We start from the raw sequence: 26,297 nt of genomic DNA, 5'->3' as shown, positions 1-26,297 counted from the left end.
ATGCCTCTTTGAAACTCTGCAGGAGTCCGTACAAATTACCAGCAACTTTACTTAAAAGATGTGAAGAAGTCTGACATCCATGAATAATACAATTTGGGCTTTTGAATTTGTCCTGGCAAATAAACTATTAATGTGGTTCATATTCACATCATTAGTTTGTGATGGGGACAAGTGTTGTAATAGAGGAAGTAAAGAATAGATTGTAAATCGTCAGTCCTGGTCAAGTCTGTTTCTATATGGCACATGGAGGGAATGCCGTCCCAGGTATAGAATACATGATTTTTACTAAAGAGTAGAGATCGGTTAGTGCAGTTATTAAGATAAGATGGAAGTAAAAAATGTTCTGTACGTAGCATTACTTAAAATGTACTTAACTCTACTAACTGGAGTTAGTAAACTAAAATTATCACTACTTACAAAAATGGCTGGCAGAACTATTGCTTAACAGAATCTTGCGTTGCGCCTGCAGGTTGTCCGCACAGAAAAGAACAGCCTCAACAACCGCTTCCTCCCCTGGGACGCCGTGGAAACGGAGGCCATTCTGTCGATTGATGATGATGCTCATCTTCGCCATGATGAGATCATGTTCGGGTTCAGGTCAGTGATGGTGACAGAGTGAACAAGGCTCTAAGGATTCATATGCAAGAGAATCACCCTTTAGACAAAATGTGTAGTCACTTTCGGGTCTGGTAACATACAGGCAATTGTTAGTATTTCATAATCTTTCAAGATCGAATTAAAGTAGATTAAATGTGGATTTTTTTTAAACTGAAAATTACACTTTATTGTCAGAGTGAAAACAGATCTCTACTAATTTAAATTTACATTACAAATACAGCGATCGCTCACAAAAGTGCTCACCTTTTTAAAAAGCAACGGAAGGCAATTGATTTAAGTTTGATAATAATGGGTTGCAACGCTAGATATAATTGGTTCTTTTCTCAGGAAAAGTGCTGTGAAGAAAGTAGGATAAAATGCAGCAATATAGAAGGGAAAGCGTCGCCTCCAGTGAGAAGTGAAAATGTAAAAAAATGCATCACATTCCTGAAAACGCTGAATTAGAAGGAGAAACTGAACCAAGCACTTGAGACCAAAGCAGTGAAAATAACAGAGTAACACGCTGCCAGTGCCTTGTATTTATGATTCATTTGCTAACACTGTGCTTCGATTAGACAAATGTGAAGGCCATGTTTAAACCAATTAAAGGAGTATGTTAAGGTTTTTCCTTGCGTTCTACCCCTCCTTCTCCCAGACTCATCTACAACTTGGTGCTGTAGCAGCTTGTTCAGGCAGGCAAAAATTGGCTCTGTATGTGTGTAAGGGGTCATTTGTCATGAATTATCTCAAACTCTGCCAGAATTACCCAGGAATGTTTCCTCGCCTCCACTCTCGCCAAAGAGGAAACATTACGCAGCAGTTGAGTAGTCTTACATGAGCTCATTTGAGGCAGTAGATTGTAGATTTTTCAGATTTCTCGCTTGTTCAGTGTCTGCAGAAGGAATTCCAAGTATCTAATCTAAGAAACTGAAACCGCCTATTTTGTCCAAGACTTTCCTTTAGTTACTGGACTACTGTATGTGTACATATGAGCCATGAGTGATATTTTTGTTTTAAATATACTATAATCAAAGACAACAGAATGGTTACTTAATTGTTCTCGAGAGACAAATAGTTGTCAGATTGCTTGTATAGATGAGTTGAAACAGATGGATGTAAAAGGGTTGCATATGCAGGGACAGACGTTCGGAAACCAAACTAATGATTAAAACAAAAGTGACAGTTAACAACAAAAAGCATTCAGCCGTAAAACATGTATTCATTCTTCCCAGTCAAGGTTTAATTAATTGATTGAAAAAGAGGAATTGTGTTGACTTTGTGCTTGGTGGTGGCTCTCAGAGTGTGGCGTGAGGCCAGAGATCGCATCGTGGGTTTCCCCGGGAGGTATCATGCGTGGGACGTGAACCATCAGTCCTGGCTGTACAACTCCAACTACTCCTGTGAGCTCTCCATGGTCCTGACAGGAGCTGCTTTCTTCCATAAGGTCAGAACTTGTACCTCCAAAAAAAAAAACGTACAACATTCAGCCAAAAAATTGCTTTTCTTTTTTTGCTGTCTTGTAGCCATACCGTTCACTTGTTCCCCTGCACATTATTTGTGTTGTTGTAGTACTATGCCTACCTGTACTCCTACGTGATGCCCCAAGCCATCAGGGACATGGTGGACGAGTACATAAACTGCGAGGACATCGCCATGAACTTCCTGGTCTCTCACATCACCCGCAAACCACCCATCAAGGTCAGTGACGGAGGATGCAGTCCGGCTGTGTCCTGCTCAGAATCCGTATGCTTTGTGTCTCCCTCAGGACCCGTGTATTTATAGTTTTGTCCACTTAGTCGTGCTATAACTCAAACTGACATATCCAATATTCCACAGAAATGATCATCAAAAAAACACAAGATTGAATTGGTGCGTTATGCTTGATTTCTTTCACTGGATTTTCATCGGAAGGACATTTATTACCGGAGTGAATATTTATGGCTGGACAAATAATTCTAGCAATCAAGCCATGGAAGTTGTTGGAGCAGAAATGTTATTGCGCTCCCTGAGTTAAAGTTCTTTTTTGATTTAGTAGGGTGTTAATATTCAGAGGTGTTTCAGAGGGGAATTAAGGACAGCTCTGATGGAGGGTGTACAGCAATTTGCAGTTAGGAATAAGCCTTGTGAATAATGAATTTGGGGCAAGTTTGAACGTGGAGCCCCAAATGGAGAGAAACCATATTTCTCTTTTAGTCCAAATCAGACAAAACAGGAAATAACAAGCTTTTTATGGATCACTGGTGATGAATTGAAACATTGAAACTCAGTTTTAGGCATTTTCAGTTCTTCAAATGTTTTTATTGACCCTTTGCTAAGCCCCGCCCCCTTTTGCAAGACTCATACAGTTTGGCGTTTAGAATTACACGATATTGGTGGCAGAATTACCCCTTGAAATAATTCAACTTTTCAAACCAATGTTTCTTAGATTTTGGACAGTGGTTAAAAAAAAAGCATGACAACTGTTGCTAGCAGATTTGATCAGCTGTAGCTGTGTAGCTAACAAAGCTAACAAAGTTATTGTTAGCTCCCTGAGTTGGTTTGAAACTACCTCCGACTGACTGTTTCAAGCTGATTTTTTTTATTTTCATTTTATTTTTTTTACAGAAGAATCTTGTGAAGTGGGTCTAAATTACTTTGTACATGATACTCGATATCGTGCTAAATGGTCCCAGGCGAGAAGTTCTCACCAGTTGATGGTCACTGAAATAAAGAAACAGCATTTTTTTGTAGAGTTAGTTAGTGTTAGTATTATAAATAATATGTAAGATCAGACTGTTATATAATAAAATATGCTTAGCTGGTTCATATTTTTAAACGGTATATTCTGACTTTTAGCATTTTAAGCTTTTAGGACTAGTTGATGTGTTTTGGCAAACCAAACGCTATTTCTGATAACGAGCTTGGCTCGGGTTGCCGGAGTCTAAACTTCCCCAGATCCAATAAAGAGCTGCCAATATCCCAGCTACCACACGGTGAGGACATGCTACACAGAAAAGGGATCAGCTATAAACCCTGCAAACTAATGTGATTAGCCAATGAAATGCTCCGTGCTCTTGGAAGTAATGATTGGTTACAACTGTAGGTAAAATAAGCTAGTTAGTTGGACGTGCTAACAATTGCTTTGATTCACTCCCTACACATTATCTTGTGTTTTTGGTTTTGAAAAGGCCAAAATAAAGACACCACCCTCATAATTTTGTAAATGCCAAGTAGCGCTCTTATTGTATGGAGTCAAAAGTCCAATGCTTGATGGAACTTCTGTGCCTAGTTGCATTTGCAAAGACATGAAGGGACAATTGCTGTTCAGTAGTTTAGCAACTGGTTAATTCCTAAAACAAACGTCACTCATCCTACAGCAGCATTTTGCTGTGAAGTACCACACGCAGAAATGAAATACAGACTGTCTCTCTGTCCATCTTAGGTAACATCGCGTTGGACTTTCCGCTGTCCCGGCTGCCCTCAGGCCCTTTCACACGATGACTCGCATTTCCACGAACGCCACAAGTGCATCAACTTCTTCGTCAAGGTGTACGGCTACATGCCACTGCTGTACACACAGTTTCGCGTAGACTCTGTGCTGTTTAAGACTCGTTTGCCCCATGACAAGACCAAGTGCTTCAAGTTCATCTAGCTTCTGGCTGAGTGGCCCAGCAAAGAGCCAAGAGAAGAGAGGATTGAAGGACTGGAAGTATTTAAAAGAACAGCAGCTTCCTCAGCGAGCAGTGATGAAGATGGATGGGTGGAATACCAGAGAAATCTACCGAAAGGAAAGTTTGGGGTTAGAATTTTGCCCGGGGGGGGGGACAGACAAACAAGTTAACCTTAAAAGCCGTTGACTTGGAGGACTAAGCCACAACTCTGCTGAATATTTGAAGAGTGGAAGCTGAAAGGGACCACTGCCAAAAAAAAAAGCCTTTTTTAGTGGATGTCACGTCTCCTTTTTTATGTTTTTCAATCATGCTCCATCATCAACCACTACAGATGTCATTTGCACCTCTTAACGGCCTGCTGAAAAAAGAGTAGGGTTGTACACAGTGTACAGAAACTCTTCCACGATAAACTCTCCCTGACAATGGAGCTATATGTTACTGAGTCACAGTCCGACTGATGTCGGGCTGCGTTTGGCAGCAGCCGTTGGACAGTTTCAGCTTGGAAGGGTCGAAGTGGCAACATCACACGGCTGCCACTTGGCTTTTGTGTTTGCATTTCATTTAACAGTTACAAACTGTACTTCTTGTACATGTACGTACTGTAAGAGAAGCACTGATGGTTAGAAGTATTTTACCAAACCTTACCTTTTTTTTTTTAATTCTTTTTTTTTTTTTTTTTTAATAATGTCATTTAAATGTGTAAATCTCTATGTCGGTGAAGCTCTGCCTGTGGAAGATCAAACACAGACTCATTAGTCTGAGATAGAAACCTCGACCGAAGAGTTAAACAGGTCGGCCCAATCATACTTAGTGTTACGTGTTCAAGAAGGAATTTACTTCAGCGGTCACCATAATGCCTCAAATCTGTCCCGAAAACCATTCACCATTTTGTTATGCTTACAGGATCTGCACTCTTTGATGAGTGTTTAAAATGGCCTGTTTTTTATGCTATAGGGTGTTTACTAATGTTTGTAAAATTGGCTTAAGGTTGACGTAGTCATGTTTAGATGTAATAATATTAACCAGTCAACGGTTCCAATGTCCCTTTCTGAAGTGCAACAAACTCAATAATCACAGCTGCCAAAATCAACAAAAAAATGTTTGGATGTCTAATTAAGGTTGTAATAATAAAGAAGATTAAATGTTCTATTAGGATTGGTTAAAAAAAAAAGTTTAGAGGGAATAGCTTGACATTTTAGGAAATACAATTATTTGCTTTCAGGCGGGGAGTTAGATGAGAAGATGTATATCTGGTGCTGTGTATCGACACTCGATGACCATAATAACCCAGTACCAAGTGGTATGGAAACTTCTCCAAACCATACCTGCATTTGATTCTTTACCCAGATACAGATAAAAAGACTTAGTAGGTTTTTATTGGCAAGCGTTCTTTGACTTAACACAACAGGCAGCTGCAGCCCATACAGTCTGTGGTCCAGTCAAGCGCAGTTTATTTGTTCAGCTTTCCAAAATGCCATTAAAATGTCCAAAATTATGGCTATAGTACCGGTAAATGTCTGTGGCATCTGATTAAAATAAGAACATAAAATGCAGAAGTATTATTTCAAATGAAGTTCTCTATTGTTATTTGTAAAACTTACGATACTAAGCCCTACCGTTACCTCTCTCTCCAATCTGTCCGGTTAGACTGAAAAAAACGCTAGCCTGGCTCTGTCCACATCTACCAAAATCTGCCTATCGGCACCTCTGAAGCCAACTAATTAACAGCTTCTTCGTTAATTCCGTACAAAAACCAATGTGTAAAAATGAAAGCTTTTCCCTGTTTCCAGTCTTTGTGCTAAGCTAAGCTAACTGGCTTAAGGCGGTAAGGTTTAGCCTTATATTTAATGAGTAGATATTCTTATCTAACTCTCCACCAGAAGGCAAATAAGCATGTTTGCCAACATTAAAATTCTTCTCTTTTAAATACTGCATTGCCAGCTCTGACTGTGCGACAGAAGTATTGGATATGTCCCGCCATGTTCATGTCAACCCCCTGTATAAAACTTCCCCAGCTCAGACAGAAATGTCACTTTACAGTGTTGCCATATTGGTTTCACTTTGTTTTTGTCAGTTTTTTTTTACAATTGCTTGAATGTTTTCTTTGCCAAAAAGGTACGATGTCTGCTGCTTTACAGCATCATTTGCTGGGTGCACAGTGGGAGTGGTTGCTAAAGGGATGCAGATTGGCCCACCCATATCCACTCTGCATGATACTTAGTTATTTAAGAGTTGATTATTCGAGCCCTTCCCATCATGTATGACGACTCCAACGTCCTTTATTTGACCAGACTTTAATTCCTGTAATTTGAACAAAAGATTGGCCTAAAAAGGTGTGACCTAGGAAAAACTGTGAGGATGCTTTTATGAAAAAAACTCATAAATCCATGGTTCCTGTATATTTATTGAATATATTATTAAAAAAAGATTTTTTTTAAACTGATAATGACACATTCAATAAAATGACATTCAATGAAACGACAAGACATTGTAGTTTATTATTCCTTATCGCAAAGAGGTCCCGACCTGATAGAGCCGTCAGCTTATTTCGATACCAAGGAAAACTAGATTGTGCCACTGAATGCTTGACTGACCTGAGAGCAGCGCTCAGGCAGATGACCTGGTTCTTAGGAATCTCCATCTGTAACAGAATGTCATAAACCGAGCTTGTGCAACAGTCAGTGGACACGCAGTAAAGCCTTGTCCTTAAAGACGTATCTCTACCTGCTCCAGGTGGCTGCTGCTGCTGCTCTCACGCCCCTCCAGTGAAATATAATATTTGTTCAGCATGTTTAGCTAAAAGGGACAAATGACGAGCCAATTTGCTAATTACACTGGTGTAAAATAGCAATACAGCTAAAGAAATCCAAATTTCCAGTCCTGCTGCAGCAGACTTGGAAAAACCTAACCCCATCACACCTGAACACCTTTATGGGAGCTCCAGGGCCTCGTAATGACCCGGCTGATGAAACCTGCCCTGGGGCATAAAGAGGATCAGCTGGTATTTTGGAAGTCAGAACCTCCCACGCCCACAGTCCCTGGTTTCCCCCCCTCTAGGGTCTGTGGCACAGCTGGTTTTCCATGGCTCAGATCAGGATCCGTTTCCCTGGAAGGCTGCAGTCACTCTGCTGGGCGTTAGGAGTTGTGAAACGTTGTGCTCCTCGGTCTGATCCACGTCTTTGTGCGGGGCTCCAGCCACCTGCAACGCTGCTCGCGCTGTGCCAGACTGACGCTGATGACTGATGACGGTGGTGAACACACCGTTGAAAGCCAGATTAATGGAAATAAAAACATTGATCAAACATTATCTGACTTATGGCCTCATTATCTTCTCCATATTTACAAAACACATTCCTGCACACTTTGACTGTTTGATAAGGTCTCAAAATAAGTAAAGGTAAACCATGGCTTTAGAATGTGTTTGACCTTTTGGAAAACAGGTTTTATTTGCTTTTATTTTTTTTAACAGTGTTGGTTTGCTTGATGAGAAGATTGTGACGCCTGCATTGTGAAAATGAAGCTACAGCTAAACAGCTTAGCATTAAGACTTGACACACGAGTAAATGGCTGCTCTGGCTCTGTCTGAAGGAAACAACCGCCTACCAGCACCTCTTAGGCTCATAAAATAACACACTATATTTAATCCATTTAAAACTGATGTGTACAATTAGCCCTTTTATGGGGGGCTTATGGGCCAGACTATTTGTTTGTACAGGAACCAGCAGAAACTGCCAGGCTTAACTGGTCCAGACTGAGAAATAGTTTAGTACTATTAACTCCCTATGCAACGACAAATTATTTAATCCATAACAACCAAAAATGCAAAACAAACAAGATACAATGTTGCTTTAGAGATGCTGGTAGGCGGATTTTGACAAGCTCCAGGGTAGCTGTTGACTCTTATTGCCTGTCTTCATGCTAAACTAGCTGGCTGCTGTCTATAAGCTAACTGTCACAGCTTCATATTTATCACACAGACATGTGAGCGGTATTAGGCTTTTCCCAAAATGTCCAAATATTCCTCCAATGGTTGTAAATGCTGGTAATGCACACATTTTGTAAAATGCTTGTCAAAATTGGGACGAATGTACTCCATTGGCTAATATCCCACTTTCTATACAAAAGCCAATTTTTAATCTGACAGGAATACTAGACATCTGTTTTCTATTCATCTCCTAATTCTGACTCATAACCTTTCTTTTCTGATGAGGGTATAAGATTGGCTTTGTTCCAGATTAAACAGCGCAGAAACCAGATTTCTCACACTTCTGGACAATGTATTCATTTATTTTAGCTTGTACTTAATAATCCCTCATCCATTCACTTAATCAGAAAATATGATTTACTCATTTTTTTTGTACAGTAAATTCCTTTTGCCACTCCAACTCTCTCCACAGCCTACACTGCTCTCTCGGCCTCAGAGAAGCAGCCAGGATTATTGGACTGCGCAGGCTTTTGCATAGTCCTCCTTGGCGGGAAGCACCGTGTTTCTGCATGAATGAACATGGCTGAGTTGTCAGAAGGCTGAATGGTGAAACTGGCCCAATCTGTATTACACAGAAAAGGAAGCTGTTCTTTGATACCAGTGGTATGCAGAGCTGTGTCCAATTCTGTAAAAGACTCAGCGTTCCATTCCTCTCGTTTAAAGTGGCGTCAGATGCATAGTGTACCAAGTTATGCAAGACCACATTAAAAAAAAAAAAAAAAAAGAAGCCGTCTTGCATACCCCAGAGAGACAACCATAAATCTGGTAAACCATTTGACTGTTAATCCAATAACATGAAAGGGAAAACCTATGAATGGATCTTGCATAATGCCATTAACGTGTAAACAAACTGTACAAAGCATAGCTTGTAAGCATAGTTGCAGCATGTTGTAGGCCCTTTTGTAACAGTCTTTTCATTGCCTTCCCTTGTGTCAATGGCTACGACTGATAGAGAAATGTCTGGTATGCAGGTTGCAGCTGAAGCCCAGAAGAGACAGGGAGGAGTCCGCTAGTCATGGACCGGGCTCTTTGGTCCAAGATTCAAAAACAGAAAATTGTCCTGTAAACAGTCAGTGTACATGCAGATCTTGCTGTATGCAGAATTACTGGAAAACCTTGTGTTCTTAATTAGTTCAGTGATTATAATGTCATTCATTTTTTTAGTCTGCCACTGGCTTTTTATAGGCTGGTGCTGGAGCTTACACCTCCACCTATATAGTCAGTCTGTCTCCCTCAGAGAGAAGTGGCAGATTAAAGGGTATTCTCTGGCAGTGAAGGCAGGAAACCCATGCCTGCCCTCACACCTGTATGCGATACACACACACACAAACACACACATAGGGAATGTTGTTAATGTCACTCTGCATTAATCGTCCTCCTATGTGTCGGTAAGTGTGTGCCAGTGGCAGACCTGCTGTCCCTCCGCCTCTTTCATCTCTGTCCAGTGGGTCTGCTGCTCCTCGCCGGTGCTGTTGAGGCCCAGGGACACCCAGCCCAGCCTCTCCCTGGGCCTCATGCTGCTCCGGCGGCAGAACACAGACAGTACCAGGGACACCTCGGACAGCTGGAAGAGCGCCACCTGGAACAAAAACGTCTCCTTGTAGGTGGGGTTGGGCTGGCCGCGGCACACAGCCGTCTTACACTTGGACATCTCTTTCCCCTTGGAGTCCAGCATGGTCAGCTTCACGTAGGTGTCTGAAACAAGGTTGTAGGGGGACGGTGAGACAGTGCCATCAAGTGGCGGGATATCAGTAATGCAACTAAACCTGTCTAACAGAGGTTTTAAATAATGTAGGTTTACATCTTTCCTCTCTAATGAAAGACAAAAAACAATTTAAAACCTGGAAGCAAAGTCAGTGTATGGAATTAAATTAGAAGTTAGTGAAGAGCAGTACTTTACATTAACTAGTGTACATTTTTAAAAGGTCAGTTCCCAAAAGAATATTTTTTAGCAGTTATCCCTACTGGTATCTAGCCATGAAGATAGTTCCAGTTTTATTTGCCCAGTTTTTTTCAGATGTCTGTCTCTGAGATTTTGTATTTCATTCGTGGTGCTTACAGCATTACAAATGATTGTGGACAATTTTCAAGTCCTACAATCTGTTCACAATGAGGTCTGGATTATCCAGAGTAATAAGGACCATAATTCCGTGATTTAAAGCTACAGGCTGGAGATGGGCAGCTTAGTTTAGAGTGGAAACAGCCAGCCTGACTCTATCCAAAGGTGAAAAATCTGTCTATTTGCTCTTCTAAAGCTCCCGGATTAACACGTTATACATTATAGTTGCTTATGTTTCCTGTATTTGTTTAATATTGGTACAACAACTTACCTAAACATGTCAAGGCATTTATTTTTTACCTTTTGAAAGAGCCAGGCTAGCTGTTTTCTGTCTCCAGGCAATAGTTTCATATTTACATGAGAGTGCCCCTATGCAAGAAGGCAAAAAAACATTTCCCCATATTTTGAACACCTTTTGAAGGAAATGGACTTTGTTAGTGCTGAGAGCACCACAAACAGGACAAATAAAACCAAAACTTTGTGTGGCATACAAAAGGTAAGTAAGAAAATATTTAATTTTCTTTTATTTATGCACTGATAAAACTTCATCCAATGAACCAAATATGTGCACGTTTTTGGCCCAAACTCAAAACTTACTGTTCAAATAATACAAATATTTCCAACACTGATTAGATTACACGTAATTCACTGCTGACTTACCTCTCATGATATAAAGCTGCCCCCCTACGAAGTGTTTAATACAACAGAACAGACCGTCTGTGGCACACACCACGGCACACAAAGTCGGAAAGAAGAGAGAGAGGAAACAGTTTGAAGATACACACCAGAAGATCAGCTTTCATGGGAACTCTGATACGCACCACTTGCTTTAGCATTATGGCTTTAATCACTTCTGTTATTAAAAAAGCTGGAACTGGTTGCTGGGAAACATTTAAATATAAGGGTGCACAATTAGTTTTTGTTAGATACTACTGGTAGTCTTGCCCATCTCTTTTGCCAAAACAATTGTTTAGTCTATCAGTAAACCATTACAAGGGAGACTTGAAATTGAATGAAAAGATTTAACATGGAAGCTTTTGTACGTACTGACGGGTTTATCAGACGCTGTGGATTTGAAGTGGCTTCCCTGGATGACCTCAGCAGATAACTGTCCCGTGGCAGAGTTGTAGAGGAGACCCAGGAGGATCTCTGGCAAGGAAGAGTCTTCAGTGGAGCGACAGGACAGAGCTCCTGCACTGCGAGACACGCTCACTACAGAGCCGCAACCCTGGCAAGATGAAACACACAGGGGGTTACTCCGAGAAAAGAGAAAGCTTCAGTGGGATTTTTATACAGATTGGTTTAAGGCCATAACCAAAAAATAAGGCATTCCAAGGTGGTTCTTCATCTAGAGAGAATCAGGTAACCGACTTACATAAATCTTTTAAAAATGAAATTTAAATAAAAACTGTTTCGCCACATTAGCGGCTTGACTTTAGTGATGTCAGTCCTCTATTTATGTTCATACAGAAATATCCAGATACAAATTAGATTAAAATCCTTTAAACATTTTGTACAGAATTGCTTGTTCTCTAGAGGACGAACCCTTCTGATTTTGGTAATCCTCTGACTTTTTCTCCAGCGTCACCATGAGCTTTTCAAACTACTGGATGGACTGCCATAAAATGTTCACATATTCACGTTCCCTCTAGGATAGTCGCGCACTGCCAGACCTTCCTCCACATTGGATTTATGAACACCAGTTGATTTACGAGGACTATGGTTAACTTCTCCTCAGACCAAACAGACAGCTACTAGACTGTCCAATCTGAGTTTTCTGTTGCAGGACTAAAACAACCTTTGAACGTACACCTTCCACCAAAACAAGTTCCTTCCTGAGGCTATTTTGCAGTGGCACCGTGGCTTTATCCGGTGCTTAGTGCCAACCATGACAATTGTGATTGGTTCAAAGAAATGCCAAAAAACCAGAGCATGTTTTTCTCCCACCCTGGAATGCTGTAGGGACTAGCCAGATCCTCCTCCGTAATGCTGGGGAGGAAATTCTGGCAATGCGAGACTATTGTCAAACCAATATCTCAATTCTTCAGATGAAACTATGCACAGTGCAAAGTAGAAATTCACAAAGTGCTCTCACTGTAAGTTCAGAGCCCTGCTCCAGGGTGACAGGCAGAGCGATCTTGCCCTGCAGGTTGAGCTTAGTCAGGTAGAACACCTTCTCTCCCAGGACCTTCTCCTTTTTCATCCGCCTGATACTGTACAGGCGGAAGCGAACAGCATAGTCCCCCAGGGCCTCCTGTTCCACCCTGGAAAACTTAAATGTTTCCGTGAAGACTGGACACGGACCCTTCTGCACGCCGGTCTTGGCCCGTTGCTTCTTGGTGGGCAGCAGGACCAGGTGGACCTGCCACGCAATGTTGCCCGTCTGTTTGAGAGCAGGGATGTCGGTTGCCGCGGTGACTGTGACGGCCAACCACTGCTCACCGGAGTCGTACTCAAAGGCGACGTCCAGCGTGCCGTATTTGGCAAGTGGCTCTGGCTCGTAGGCTGTAGGGAGCTGAGAACTAAATCCGTCCTGTTGGAGGAAAGAGAGAATCAGAGTGGTGAAGGAAGAAGAAAAACTGAGTTTAAAAGAGAAAGGAATCTGAGGGCGCCCAGACAGCTCAGTACGTAGAATGGGCACCCATATGTAGAGTTAACTCTGACCTGCGGCCCTTTGCTGCATGTCATTCCACCTCCCTACCCCCTTTCGTGTCTTCAGATGTCTTGTCAATTGAAGGCCTAAAAAGCCCCGAATTGTGCTTCTTAAAAAAATAAGAGAAGGGAATCTGAAGTAGCCTGGGAAAACCCTGACGAACTCCTGGCAAATTTAAGATTTGCTCTGCAAGTCCGTCTGGCCAGGAGCCCATTCTAGTCCATTTCCAATTTTTCCAAATTGAGGCACCAATCACAACCGTTGATGCGGGCTTTACACGATGACGATAGCACAGCGAAAGCAAGCAGCTTTTTGTTTACATTCAAAATGACGGCCACCAAAGGCTCAGCAACCCGTTAATGGCGCTGTCAGTGCTACGTCACCCGGCTCGTTGCTCTGATTGGTTGAAGGACTATCCAATTGCGCCCAAAGGCATCTGAGCGGCGTCTGTTGGTGACCCCCCCTTTGGAAATGAGGTGTGAATGAACCTTCCCCAGACCCCTCTCAGTTACAAGTGAGAAGGGTCTGAAGTGTTAGAGGGACCTTCATCCTCTTCCTGAATAGTATTAGGTAAGTTAATTTACTTATTTATTATTTATGTCCTCAGCAGTCTTATACATTTTTTAAATGCTTTTCTGGCACTGAATGTATGTTTAAAGCTTGTAGGTTTTTACCGATTTTCTCTAAGAAAATTAGGACCAAAAGAAAAATCTGTTTTAAATAATTTCCGCACACATTTTATGTCCCCAGTCATTCAAAAATTCAAATATTGTTATGTTTTCCTGCTGCAAAAAATTTTTGATTAGCTTTTGTGAAGTCAGGGCATGTTTTTATCAATAAAAAGAGATTTAAAAAAATGAGTCGTGCTTCTGAATGCCGCTCAAGTTCCTTAATAAAAAAATATATTATTAAGCTACAGAGCAAATTGTACTTTTAAAGTCACAGTGGAACGAGGTGTCCTCTAGCTAGCTCACCAAGTAGAGCATGCACCTCTTCTCTCTTGCACTTTCTTTCTCTCCCCCTTGCCTGTCTATCAACTGTCACTATCAAATAAAGGGAAAAATCCTGGAAAGAAAGTCTTTAAATAAAAAATCCCTGTAAATCAGACGTTAACTGTTTTTTATGTTAAAAAAAATAGTCACCCAGTAAATTCCCAGATGTAGTATTGAAAAATTTACAAATGTAATGAGGAGTTATACTTCTGGAATCTGAGTCCGACTTGGTGTTGAGATATTCTGTAGGAGCAGTAGAGACGGCATCAATACTGGTACATTTGTTTTCCTCCTAAACACGTTTAAGATTCTCACCTCTGGTCCCAGCACAGCGGTGCTATCACTGGGAATGTCCTCCCCACAGCCTTTGTTTAGGTAGCTCTCAGTGTCCTGGTCCACACTGGCCTCACTGGAGCAGCGGGGGCTGTCGCAGTGCTGGGGGGACGACCCCCTCCGGACCCCTCGTTCCGAGCGGGAATGAGAGGACACGCGCGGGGCCGAGCCCTCGTCCTGGTACGGAGGAGGCTTGGGATCACTGAGGGACGAATTCTTCTTTATTCTCTGGATGCTGCTGGCTGCTTTCACCAGAGGGACAGAGAGGGATACAGAGAGGAACCTAATATGAGAGGTGTGTTACTGGAGACATACTGTGCTTTGCAGAAATACTCATTACGTATGCAACATACACATACAGCCGACCACATGTCATGAGTCAGGTTAACCTCTTAACCTGACCGCAGCTGAGTCCATCCTTTGACACAAAAACACAAATGCCTAAAGTAAATCAAACTCGCGGGTCTACATTTAAGAGGTAATTCCATGTAATGTATAAATATTTGACTCTGTTCAATTAATCATCATGTAGGCTCAATGAAGTGTTGGAAAAAAGGCACCTAGAGAATAAGTAAGTGTGTCACACTGAAGGCACAAGGTAGCCTGGGACATTGAGTGCAGTTCTACAACTTTCAGTAACTTCTTGAACATGACTTTAAAGTTACACGTGGGCTCAATATTGACTCAATACAACCTCCTTCAGGAATATTATTTAGAAATATTATAGGGACATACAGTACCAGGAATTGTAACATGTAAGAATACCCAATTGATGACGTCATTGTTTTAACTTTGGGTGCAACACCAATATAGTTTGAAGTGTAGAAAGTTTAACTAAACAAACTACTGTGTACTTTGTACACACAAGTTACAACGTAGAACGTATTATTATTATTATTATTATTAAATCCTAGTTTTACATCTTAAAACTGTATGTAAACCTCTACATAGCTCCATAAAACATGTTACTTGTAAGAATCTTTTTTGTTCTACAGTTTATCTGTTTTTATGTTCCTTGTTATGTTATATTATTGTTGTAGTTATATCAACACTTTACGCTATCTTTTTAGGTTATGTGTTTTGTGATCCGTACAGAACTATATTCTTCATATTTTATCTAATTCATAATCAGTGGGCTTGTAACCTTTATGTTTTATGATCTACAGTGTATATGTTCTTTTAAAGAAACTGTGCACATTCTCACCCCGTTCGCTGGAGGCTTCACTGCTGTAGCCGCCCTGCTCAGTGGACTGTTTGCGTTTGTTTCTCCACGCAGAAGCTGGGTTCTGCTGGGCCCCGGCCCCGGGCCCTGTGTCCTCCTCGCTGCCAGATAAAACTCCCTCTGGATAGAACACATGGAGACTCTTGCTCAAACATTACATTCATCTTACAAACATAATATGGTAAGTGCTTAACCTTTTTTTTGTCCATGGGTCAAATTTGACCCATTTTCACAGTATTTCATGTCAGAAATTTCTTATAACTAAATTGCCCAAAAATAACGTTGATGCATGGATGTACATTGTATGAAAGCCTTACAACCTTTTTGCAGCTAAAATTAAAGCTATAGAAGCGTATATAGAAGCGTAGCTTCTGTAAACCCCATAAGGAATTCTAAGTAATGACAACAAAACTGTCGGTGCGTCAACATGACACAAGCCTTCCGTGACCGAGCACACACCCCCACGCCTCTCCCACGGAGTTGCTAGTAGCCAAAGAGGACACGGAGAATTAAAAAACCTGGTGGACTCTTCAGTAGAGGTAATTATCCTCACTTGAGTTTCTGCGCGGCAAAGTCACCGGGCGCCACAATCTTCTGAACACAGCCATACCGAGAAATACAGAGAGAGCTGTGTGGAGCTGATAGTCTTAATTAGCTTTGTGGCAACTCATGGCCTGAATGTAACGGACTTTCAATAATATCAAAAAATTATGCACTAAAGCTTTAATGATTACTTCCATTACATGTAGGGGATTTATTCAATTTCATAGCATTTAAAAAAAATTAAATGGTTTTAAACCGTCTCCTGACTAAACTTTGACATTAACAGTGATTCACTCAACATCCTCTGAGCCTGTGGTCGGGTTGGTTCAGCTGGTAGAACAGGGGCACATGTACTTAGAGGTCCACAGTTTGATTTGGCCTTTTGACAATTTCCTGCATTTCTTCCCCCCCTCTCTCACCTATCCGTCCTGTCCATTAAAGACCCCCCCCCCCCCAAAAAAAAACAAAACAACAACAACCTATTAGTCAAAATAATTCATAATATCTGCTTTTTTGGAAACTCAAAATAGGTAAAAATCGAGGTTTAACACAAGGGTTGATTAAATGACAAGAAGCAAGATGCAGATGCAAAAACTTGCACACAGCACTCTCAAAAGGGGAATTTCAGGGCAAGAGTAATATTTGAGGAGTTTGAAAACCAGACGAGAAAAAGGAGAGACCTAGGCAGTCAAATGGAAGCAGCACGCCACACCATCTAACCTTGGTTTGCTTTCTTTTTCTTCTTGCTTTTCTTCACTTTCTCCTTCTTTTTCTCCCCGTCTGAGGCATCCTCCGATTTCTTTGAACCCTCCTTTTCTCCTTTCCTCTTCTTCTTATCTGACTTTTTCTTTTTCATTGTTGAGGAAGATCTAGAAAGCTCAGCCTCTTCCTCGTCATCGCCCTCTCTCTCAAGGCTTTCTGCCACCTCTTCTTTTTCTGTTTGCTTTTTCTGTTTAGATAACCCGCTTTCGGTCTCGGGACCAGGTGATGGAGGAGGTTTGACGCAGTCATCATCGCCTTTTTGCTGAGTGGTGGAGTGGTCTCCGCTGTCGCTTGCATTTCTGCCCTGTCCACTACTGGTGTTGGTTTTCTCTAAAGCATCAGCTTCCTCCTCTTGCTCTCCATCTGGGGATTCTTCATTGTTCTTCTGTGCTTTGACTTCTTTTTCTAGCTGCTTTTCTCTCCTTTCTTTTCTCCTCTGCTCTTTCTTCTCCTGCAGCTCCATCTCCTCTTTCTTCCTCTTCTTTTCCTCTGCTAACTCAGCTTCTGTCTTTTTAACTCGCCAGCATCCATCCCTCCATTCCCACTCCTGCTGGCTCGGAGTGCACTCAGCCTCTTTAGTATCACTGGACTGGTTGGTCTTTGATGCTGCGCTGCTGGCCTTTCTTCCTCCTTCCTGTGTTGTGGAAGTCTGACCAGAATCCAGGCCACTGTTTTCCACATCTTCCTCATTTTGCACATTGCTGATGATAGTGGTGACCTGCTCGGTCAGCTGGTCGCTGACGGCGTATGTGGCGTCGCTGACAGCGTTGGCCAGGTCATCCACGCGGCTGGTGACTGTGTCCAAAAGGGAGGAAATGTTGACAGATGGAAGGTTCTGCTGGAAGCTCTTAAAGAAGGACATCTCTCTGCAGGGGATCCCGTCACCACGCTGACCGCTAGATTAGCTCATCAGAGGCTCTGACATGGACATGTGGGTGTTAGCAGGGTGCCATGCCAGCATCACAGTGCATGCTGAGCTCAATACATGCATACAAACCATATGGCAATAGTCAAGATTATGATAGATGTTTTGTAACACAGTGTTATTATTATCTCATTTACAGACATTTTAATAGGGTTTCAGAAAACAACCAAAATAAAATGTATATTAATTAATGAACCGGGATAGAAGCACTCCAAAAACACAAGAAATGTAACAAAAACTGTTTTAGTTTCAGTTTAGTCACAAGTTCAGCTTCTACCTAACGTTTTACACATTTCACTCTCATCCTTTATGTTCTTCCCCCAATACTAACTTGTGTGTGTGTGTGTGTGTGTGTGTGTGTGTGTGTGTGTGTGTGTGTGTGTAGTAGATCTTTATGTATGTTGAGTACCTGGCTGGTTGTTCTCATAGCCACTAAGATGTGACAGATCGGCAGGACTCTCCACTGACAGCTTGTTGCTGAGGTAAAGAAAAAATAGTGCCATCAACGCCATGAAGGCTGCAATGGAAGACAGGACACCCAGAAGCTCAGGAGAGACTGAGAAGGAGAAGAATAGAAATAAAGAGGGAGGGAAGAAGAGAGACGGGGGATGAAAAGGAAAGGAAAGACAGACAGAAAAAGAGAAAACAAAATAATTAGACTAAGACAAACATAATAATGATTATGGATGTATGTAACAGTTAAATTTCCAAACCAAGTCTTTCATTTTTAAGACAAAATGGCTATAATTAAAAATGAACACAAATGGCTGCAAGCTAAAAAATGCTAATTTTAACAAAATGCTTTTAAGGCTGTAAGCAACCCCACACTGATACCACACATAGCTCTATTTGATAATACTTATCTTATGTTGGAATCAAACTCCTCTAATGTTGCCTTTTCAGGGGAGAATTAGCTATTGTGCTTTTAAACAGTCAGTGGTTGTTCCACTGCGAAAACAAACCAGATCCAACCTACAGCAGTGTATGTAGGCCAACCATACTTCATGTTACCATGCAGCTCTGCACTGCTGATGTGCTATTTTTATGAGAGCCTCAAAGGAGCTGTGTCTAACTGATACATACACTCGGTAAACCAGCCAAAACCGCACTGGGCCTGCACTTAATAGGCTGCAATACAGACACACCGCAGTGTAATAGATGAAAAAAGGGGACACTTGTGGACAATAAAGCATGAATGGTATTTCAAAAGACCAAATGTCTCAAAGGAACAGGATGCTTGTAAAAAATTAAGCACACTGCAAGCGAGCCTCTGTGATGTACAGAGTCTGGATCTTAAAGGTCCCATGTCATGGGGCTCTTTGGATGCTTTTATATAGACCTTAGTAGTGTCGTTCCTAGATTTATTTTTAAACATGCGGTCGTTAAGCCTGTACTTAAAAGGCCTGGTTTGGATCCATCACAACATAAGAACTACAGGCCGATATCTAAACTTCCATTCATATCAAAAGATTTTGAAAAATTGTAGCAGAGCAACTTACCCTTTTCCTAGATAATGAGAAGTTTTTTGACAAATTCCAGTTTGGTTTCCGTAAAAAGCATTCTACGGAAACTGCACGACTTAAAGTTTCTAGTGATATTATGATGTCAGCTGACTCTAAGGTAGTTTTGGTCCTATTGGACCATTCCTCTGCTTTTGACACAAGTGATCATAACATTATGATAAATAGACTTTGTGATCTGGCTGGGATGTCTGGATCATTTAAAATGGGTTTCATCCTACCTTTCTGGTAGAAGTTTCAGTGTTTATGTGAATCGCATCATGTCTGAAACTCGAGAGTTGGTATGTGGGGTACCTCAGGGTTCTATCTTGGGACCTATTCTGTTCCTCTTGTACATATTGCCTCTAGGACCAATACGACAGAAACTGTTTCTTCCAACTGAGGAATATTTCCAAATTAAGAACACTTGTAACTAAGGGAAAGTTAAAGATGATCATTCATGCTTTTATTTCTTCATGCTTGGATTACTGCAACAGCCTTTTTACTTGTTTGAATAAGAAGGAGCTTTATCGTCTCCAGGCTGTTCAGAACTCTGCTGCTAGGCTTTTAACTCACATTAACAAAAGAGTACACATCACGCCTGTTTTAGCAGCACTTCACTGGTTACCGGTCCAGTATTGAATTCAATTCAAAATCCTGGTCCTTACAATTGCACGGTCGAGTTCCTCCATACATCTCTGACTTGATACAGCTTCATACTACCACCCGTAGTTTGAGGTCATTAAGTCAGAGGCTTTTAATGGTCCCTCACACTCTTTTCAAGCAAGGGCTCCTAGGCTGTGGAATGACTAGCCTCCCTTTCTACGTTGCGTGAATTCTGTGGAATCTTTAAAAAAGCAATTGAAAACTCTGCTGTTCAAGCAGCCTTTTAGTTAGTCGAGGGGTTTTTATGGTTGTTTGTTGTGTTTTCTATTTTGTATTTAAATGTTGTAAACTGAATTGGTTGTATTAGATCAGATTTTATTGTGAAGAACATTGCGATTTTTATCTGTGAAAGTGCTATACAAATATCCTAAAATATTGTTTTGTCTTGCAACATAAGCACTCTTTTGGAGTCGTGTTTCTGGCCACAGAAACAAATGTAAGTCATAATCCTTTAAGGTCCCTTTTGGTCTCCACCAATCCTGAGAAAAATATTGCCCTGTAGCTGTAGCTGTAGCTGCTAAATGCTGCAATGTGTTAACCAGCTAGACGTTAACTTTGTCTGTCTCCTGTTTTGTGCTGAGTAGTTTTCTTTTTGTTGCCTGCTGTAATAGTAGTAGTGGTGGGCCCAAAAACCAAAGCAATGAGCTGAAAGATGTTAAAAGGCTTTGTAGAGATGATTAACTGTAGAATTGGGTGATAATTCTCTGTGGATTCAACACTACAAGCGACCCCTTTTATAATAACTCAGTCCTTTGAGTCACTGTCACTATGAAAACATTGATTAGTGCAGCTTTTAGGAGCCACTATTCTATATGTCTATGACATACATTTTTGATCACAATTTGGCATTCATTGTTAAATGAGTAGACAATTACAGCTGAATCGATTCAATAGATTAGTTGATTGACAGAAAATTGACTATTTTGATAACTGATAGTTATTTTTGTAAGCAAAAATACCAATATTCCCAAGATCCAGCTTCTCAGTTGTGAGCTTTTGCTGTCTTGTATAATACAAGAAATTGATGATATGGGGTTTTAGGCTGTTAATGAAAGCTATTTGAATATATTTCAACTTGGATGTAGAAACTTTGTTAGGAGCATTTTCCACCATTTTCCGACATTTTATAGATACAGTTAATAGATCAATTGAGAAAATATTCGACAGACTAATAAAAGTGTGTTAGTTGCAGCCCTATAAAAAGAGTAGAAAATAAATAAAATGGTGGTGCATGTCAGGAGAATGCGTCTGGTGTAACAGACACAGCCCAAATGTTGTAGCATGTGTTTTGTAGCTGTTGCTTTGGCATCATCCTGAGAGCACTAATGAGGAGAAGAACAGAAAAATAGAGGCATAGTTTATCAAATCCTCCTGACCACGGACTGAACTTATGGACAGACTTGTTTCACCATGGCAACAGGCAGAGACCACTGCAGCCTGACATCTAGCGCTGCTGCCTGCTGCAGACTGCCAAAGTGATAAATGCGTAATTCCCAAGAATGGCAAGAGAAAGCAGGAGAGAGATAAGAGAGGCGATGTGGCGGCAGAGGCTTACCTTCTATAAATGAATATCCTCTTTAAAACCAGCTGTTACCAAAAAAAAAGCACTAGCAGTACTTCTGCTGCTATAGATAGTAAATGATCTAAGAAGGAAAAACAAAGTTCACCTGCTCTGAGAAGTACAATCTGACATGTAATAAATCCCTTACACTTAGTCCTGGCCAGCAAGTCTCAGGCTTACGTATCAACTCTCTCAGCCGACAGTTGTGTTGATTGTGCCAGAATGACCCCTGTAGCCATCAGGAACAGCAGCCGCCTGTCAAAATGAACAGTTTATGGCCCTGTGCCCCGGCGCTGTGACGACACTTCATACATGGCCCTGGTATGTAAATGTCAACGACAGCTGAATAATTTAGACACCTGAGGTAACCTGATGTCTCCGTCAATGTACACTGGAAAGTGGAGCGGCTGCAAGCCAGCCTTTGAAACAGCTCACCCTGCTATCAGTTAGTTTTTGATATAATACCCAGCATACCAGGAATATTTCTCTCAACTGCAGAAAAGATTAAAGGGATTTTTTTTCTTTCTTAGCCACTTTGCTTTCTCTTTCTCTGCCCTTCTTTCATCCTTTCCCATCCTCTCTGAGTGTGTGCATGTACAAATTGTCTATCTGAACAGGATAAACAACAAAATAAAACCAAATAAATTGTTTTGTTTTTTTTGCTGCGTGTGAACTCAGGACTCTAAACTGAGCCCCAGGATTCAATCTGCTTTTCTTTTTTTCGAGGTAATTACTTCAGCAAGCTAACAATAAAACATGAAATTGCAGCTCCTGAACCATTCAATGTGAAAACAGCAAATTAATAATAACCTCGGGGAAACTTGAGCTCATTAAGATGAAATGTTTTTTTTGACATAAAAACAAGGGAAACAAATTATTCTGCTGTGTTGCTGCATATTTGCGATACAAATTATGTCAAATAGCTTCAGTGTGAACATTAGCCTTCATAATTTATTCAAAGTAATAAGTTATGCATTTTTAAGCTTTAAGGCCAGTGCATACCTAACTTGGCTGTAGTTATAGGGCATGCTTGTTTAAAAAATAAGCAGGCAATCTGGAAATGTTGCTTACACATGGGCTTCTGATACGAAACAAGACCTCCACGCTGAATAAATCATGAACATACAGCTGCCTTCTTTTACTGAAGTGAACCAAAACTCGATACACCATGTATAATTCATACAGACATTTTGCTTTCTGAAGTCCATATAGAGAAACGTTCTATTCACCAAACTCCAGTGAAAATTCACAGGAATAAGCAAGGTTGAGCAATAAATATTTGGATGAAGCCATGTTTGTGCTTTAATTTTAAAGTAATGTTATGGAGTACTGGCAAACATATAAGCTATTATACTTAAGAGTAAAAATGACACACACAAAAATATGCTCTACAGACACACAAGTGCAGTGCTTGGTTGTAACATGGCCTTACCTCGTCTGGCACAGATGAGCTCATGAACACCACAGTTCCTCCCCCCTCCTGGGAGAGAGAGAGATGAAATATTGGGAGTCAGATGTTATAAATATGATTCCATGTACTGTAGAAACATATGTCCAGGCCTCAGGCTTTAGGAAAGCTGGCAGATGGTTATGCCAACAAATATAAAACTGATTAGCTGGAACCAACTGAGAGAAAAAAAACTCACGATAAAATGGGTCATTTTCCACATCAAGTCCACATTACTTCTCATCCAACTCTTGGCATGGAAAGCGAATAAGTGTATTCCCAAAAACGTTGAGGTATTCCTTCAAAATATGGTGTACATTCAGGGATGAAGTACTGAACTTAACTCTAAATAAATACAAACGTTAACACTGTAAGCCATCTGTAACCATCTCTAAAGCAGAAATAACGTTTAACTCTTTTATTTCTCTCTCTAAATGGGTCAAAATTGTGCTAAAGCCTATCAATGTAATACTTTATTCATAATGAATGGAGCGATTATCACTTGAATGAATCGTTCATAAGATCTAAAGTAATCATTTAGTAGTAATTGTGTATTCTAAACATGAAGGCTTAAATGCTGTCTGAATAGAGATTAATTCTTTATTTATGTATTTATTAGTGTAAAAGTAGTCATTTAATTATGAAGAGTTTTTAATGGTGAAATCATACTATAAAACACTCACAATGTGTGAAGTTAATATAAACTCTCCTCCTGATTGCTAAAAAACATGAAATTATCAGATTGAAATAACTGAGGCCATCACCTGTGTGACCTCATTATCACCAATTATTATTATCTTTTCACATTATGGACATGTTAAGGTTGAACTATTTTCCCTTCCACAGTCTCCTTCACAATACTTCTGAGGCTTTATTTAATGAAGGATACTGACACTTGTATCACCCTCACACACATTCACACACCCACAGGCTTATGCACTTACAGTACACACACAGATGTTCACACGTCTCGACTGCGGTATTTATTAATTCAGGTATCTAGTGTGGCAGAAGCAGATCTCGGCTTAGTAACATACAAAATTTGGGTCTAAATTACAAAACTGTGTCAGTGTCTTGATTTTGAAAAACAATGTTTCCCTCACCTGAACTCCACTTGGAAAATTTAAACAAATCATCTATAGAGTTCCTGTATCACTTCCCTCACATCAAGGATTGAACGCTGAAAATGGCCTGAGGTGACAACTTGAAGCCACAGCAAAGAGAAAGGTCTGTGGCTGACTTGTCTTCTGTCAGACAGCAAACAGATGCTCTGTTATAGAATATCTCTCTGCAGAGACAAAAAGCTTGGCAACATGTAACAATCAATACACTGGTCACTGATATCCTTAAAATCAAAGAAAGAGCTGTTTACAGTAAAAGGAGAAGACGCTATTTTAAATGTCTTCTTGTTACAAAAGTATTACAAAAAAAAAGTTATGCTGCTCTTAAAGCAGTGGATATACCACATGGCAGGAGGCAACACTTCAACAGCACATTCACATCAATGAGGACAAAGAGTTAAACAGAGGATTGCCAAGATGTACTATAAGAAGTCTGGATGTATTTTTAGAGTAGCCTGGAGCAAAAAAAAGGACAAAGGCTGTTTTACTTTAAAACCATCCTCACACTGACAATTTACTAATGGATTTAAAGTAAAACAGCACTTGCAGATTAAAGTATGTTTTGGAGTAATACAACAATAGCTGCCCTGTCTGTTTTTGGAGTAACTCTGGTCTTCTAAAATGCCTTAAAGCAAATCAAATCGGTTCAGAGAAAAGTCTATTCTGATGTTATTATTCAAAAAGAGATTTCTGATTACTTTAAGATGTTTGACAATCGTTTTCATAAGTGCAATAAATATGTCTGTACTTTTTTATTTAATTTAAATTACTTTTTTTCATAAATACATATATATTTTATATGTGTGTATGTATGTATGTATACAGTAGATGCAGTATATGTATGTGTGTGTGTGTGTGTGTGTGTGTGTGTGTGTGTGTGTGTGTGTGTGTGTCTGTGTGTGTGTATTTGTATATGTATGTGTATACATTTTAGCCTTACTTTTGTCCTATACACAGATCACAATTGCACTGAAAATTGTTGTTTTTGAAAAAATACTAATAAAAAGAGTTTTGAAAAAAAAAACTGTTTGACAATCCACAAAAAACAGTAACACTACATGTAGTCCTATGAAGTGCAACACCATTGTGGCACATCCTTCTGTCATCTAGGTTGAACTGATTGTTTTAACACATTGTTGACCTGATTCTAATATATATATATCTTGATCTATTGATTGTTTTTGTGTATATATATATATATATATATATATATATATATATATACACAAAACAATCAATTATATATATGATTAAATAATTGGTTATATACATTTATATTTATATATACATAGTATAATCGAATTTAATATTGATTATTTAATATGTCCCATGTAGGCTACAACTGTTGAGTCACTGCTGAATGATATGTCTTTATGAAACCTTACCCCTTCTTTTTCTTTCTCATGTGGTGTATAAACAAACACGGGTGTACGCATGACTGCACGTGACACAATAAGAACAGTGCTCATTATGGGACAGGGTAAGGCACGCGCCTACTCTCTGCATCTTTTGTATCGATGAACGGTGTCATGTGTTCCGGTCGCTTTCACCAAAACCTTGAAGAGACACTTATCCACCATGGATGTCGCCTATACATCGACGTTGTACACATTGCCCATACAGGTTAGGGAGAATATCAACAGCACGTGCATCCACAAATATAACGGTTTGACAACAGTGGTTGAACTCAAACCGTTCATGTATATCTATATCATTACACCATATTAATCCGCCAGTCGATATAGTTCTTTCACAGTAGCAAAAACAAAGTAGTTTTCATGTGATGCTAGCCTGCTGTGATTTTCGGTTATAGCAAAAGGAAGAATAAATTAGGCGATATTTAATCGCTGTCAAAACAGGCTGTCTTAGTCAAAAATTTTGCACAAACGTGACTTTGTCAATCATGGCACTGGGACTATCTGTGTCCACTTTAGCATCACTTCACCCGGCCGAGAGAGCACGCGCGCACCTCATGAAGGGATCACAACATTCCTGCATCAGCGTCAGCCTCGTGCCGCTAGCTGTCCCAGCTCCGGAGCACTGCGGTACCCACGTCGTGATTTAATCCAGAAACTGTTTTTGTTTTTGTTTCTTTTAACTACAGATTTCTGTGATTTAAAACGTTTTTTTTTAAAACAACGTTCTCATTCTGTCTCGAGTAAAGTTTTACATGAGCCCCGCAGAACACCTGAGACCGAGTACTTACCGTCAATCGCCATGATGCTCCGTCCCGGACTCTACCAACTGTGGGGGCGCGGGGCGGGGGGGGGGGGGGGGGGGGG

The 26,297-nt window shown here is 40.5% G+C and overlaps 2 protein-coding genes across 5 annotated transcripts in view; one reads left to right on the top strand and one right to left on the bottom strand.

Moving 5' to 3' along the window:
• extl3 (exostosin-like glycosyltransferase 3) overlaps window positions 1-6,619 on the top strand; it is a 32,510-nt gene extending 25,891 nt beyond the window's left edge. For both annotated transcript variants that reach the window (XM_034901039.1, XM_034901040.1), the window contains exons 3-6: window positions 470-597; window positions 1,897-2,041; window positions 2,167-2,295; window positions 4,019-6,619. In XM_034901039.1, the coding sequence (XP_034756930.1) occupies window positions 470-597; window positions 1,897-2,041; window positions 2,167-2,295; window positions 4,019-4,228 (612 nt within the window). In that variant the 3' untranslated portion in view covers window positions 4,229-6,619. The remainder of the gene's footprint in view (window positions 1-469; window positions 598-1,896; window positions 2,042-2,166; window positions 2,296-4,018) is intronic.
• On the bottom strand, window positions 4,448-26,287 carry syt14b (synaptotagmin XIVb). Of its 3 annotated transcripts, XM_034901045.1 has the most exons (10): window positions 26,222-26,287; window positions 22,880-22,927; window positions 18,131-18,277; window positions 15,474-15,611; window positions 14,252-14,511; window positions 12,387-12,824; window positions 11,339-11,519; window positions 10,952-11,008; window positions 9,564-9,927; window positions 4,448-4,458 (listed from the first exon to the last, which is right to left on the bottom strand). In XM_034901045.1, the coding sequence occupies exons 1-9, from the start codon at window positions 26,232-26,234 to the stop codon at window positions 9,611-9,613; spliced, it is 1,599 nt and encodes a 532-aa protein (XP_034756936.1). In that variant the 5' UTR covers window positions 26,235-26,287; the 3' UTR covers window positions 4,448-4,458; window positions 9,564-9,610. The 3 variants fall into 3 exon arrangements, with proteins under 3 accessions (XP_034756936.1, XP_034756934.1, XP_034756935.1); XM_034901043.1 differs by lacking the exons at window positions 18,131-18,277; window positions 22,880-22,927; window positions 26,222-26,287 and adding an exon at window positions 16,755-17,998; XM_034901044.1 differs by lacking the exons at window positions 4,448-4,458; window positions 18,131-18,277; window positions 22,880-22,927; window positions 26,222-26,287 and adding an exon at window positions 16,755-18,003 and having other exon boundaries at window positions 9,708-9,927; window positions 11,343-11,519.
• Between the last annotated feature and the right edge of the window lie 10 nt (window positions 26,288-26,297).

Source organism: Etheostoma cragini, chromosome 18, assembly GCF_013103735.1.
Source record: "Etheostoma cragini isolate CJK2018 chromosome 18, CSU_Ecrag_1.0, whole genome shotgun sequence".
In the NCBI taxonomy this organism is placed as follows: Eukaryota; Metazoa; Chordata; class Actinopteri; order Perciformes; family Percidae; genus Etheostoma; species Etheostoma cragini.
Note: the sequence above shows the minus strand (reverse complement) of the source record. Positions and strands in the feature narration are given on the sequence as shown.

Coding starts and splice junctions, on each gene's coding strand:
- syt14b (XM_034901043.1), bottom strand. CDS start 17,658: ATGTCCTTCTTTAAGAGCTTCCAGCAGAACCTTCCATCTGTCAACATT. Junction 11,009..11,338: donor AGCGTCTGATAAACCCGTCA/GTACGTACAAAA, acceptor TGTGTGCCACAG/ACGGTCTGTTCTGTTGTATT. Junction 9,928..10,951: donor GCAGCTTTATATCATGAGAG/GTAAGTCAGCAG, acceptor ACCTTGTTTCAG/ACACCTACGTGAAGCTGACC.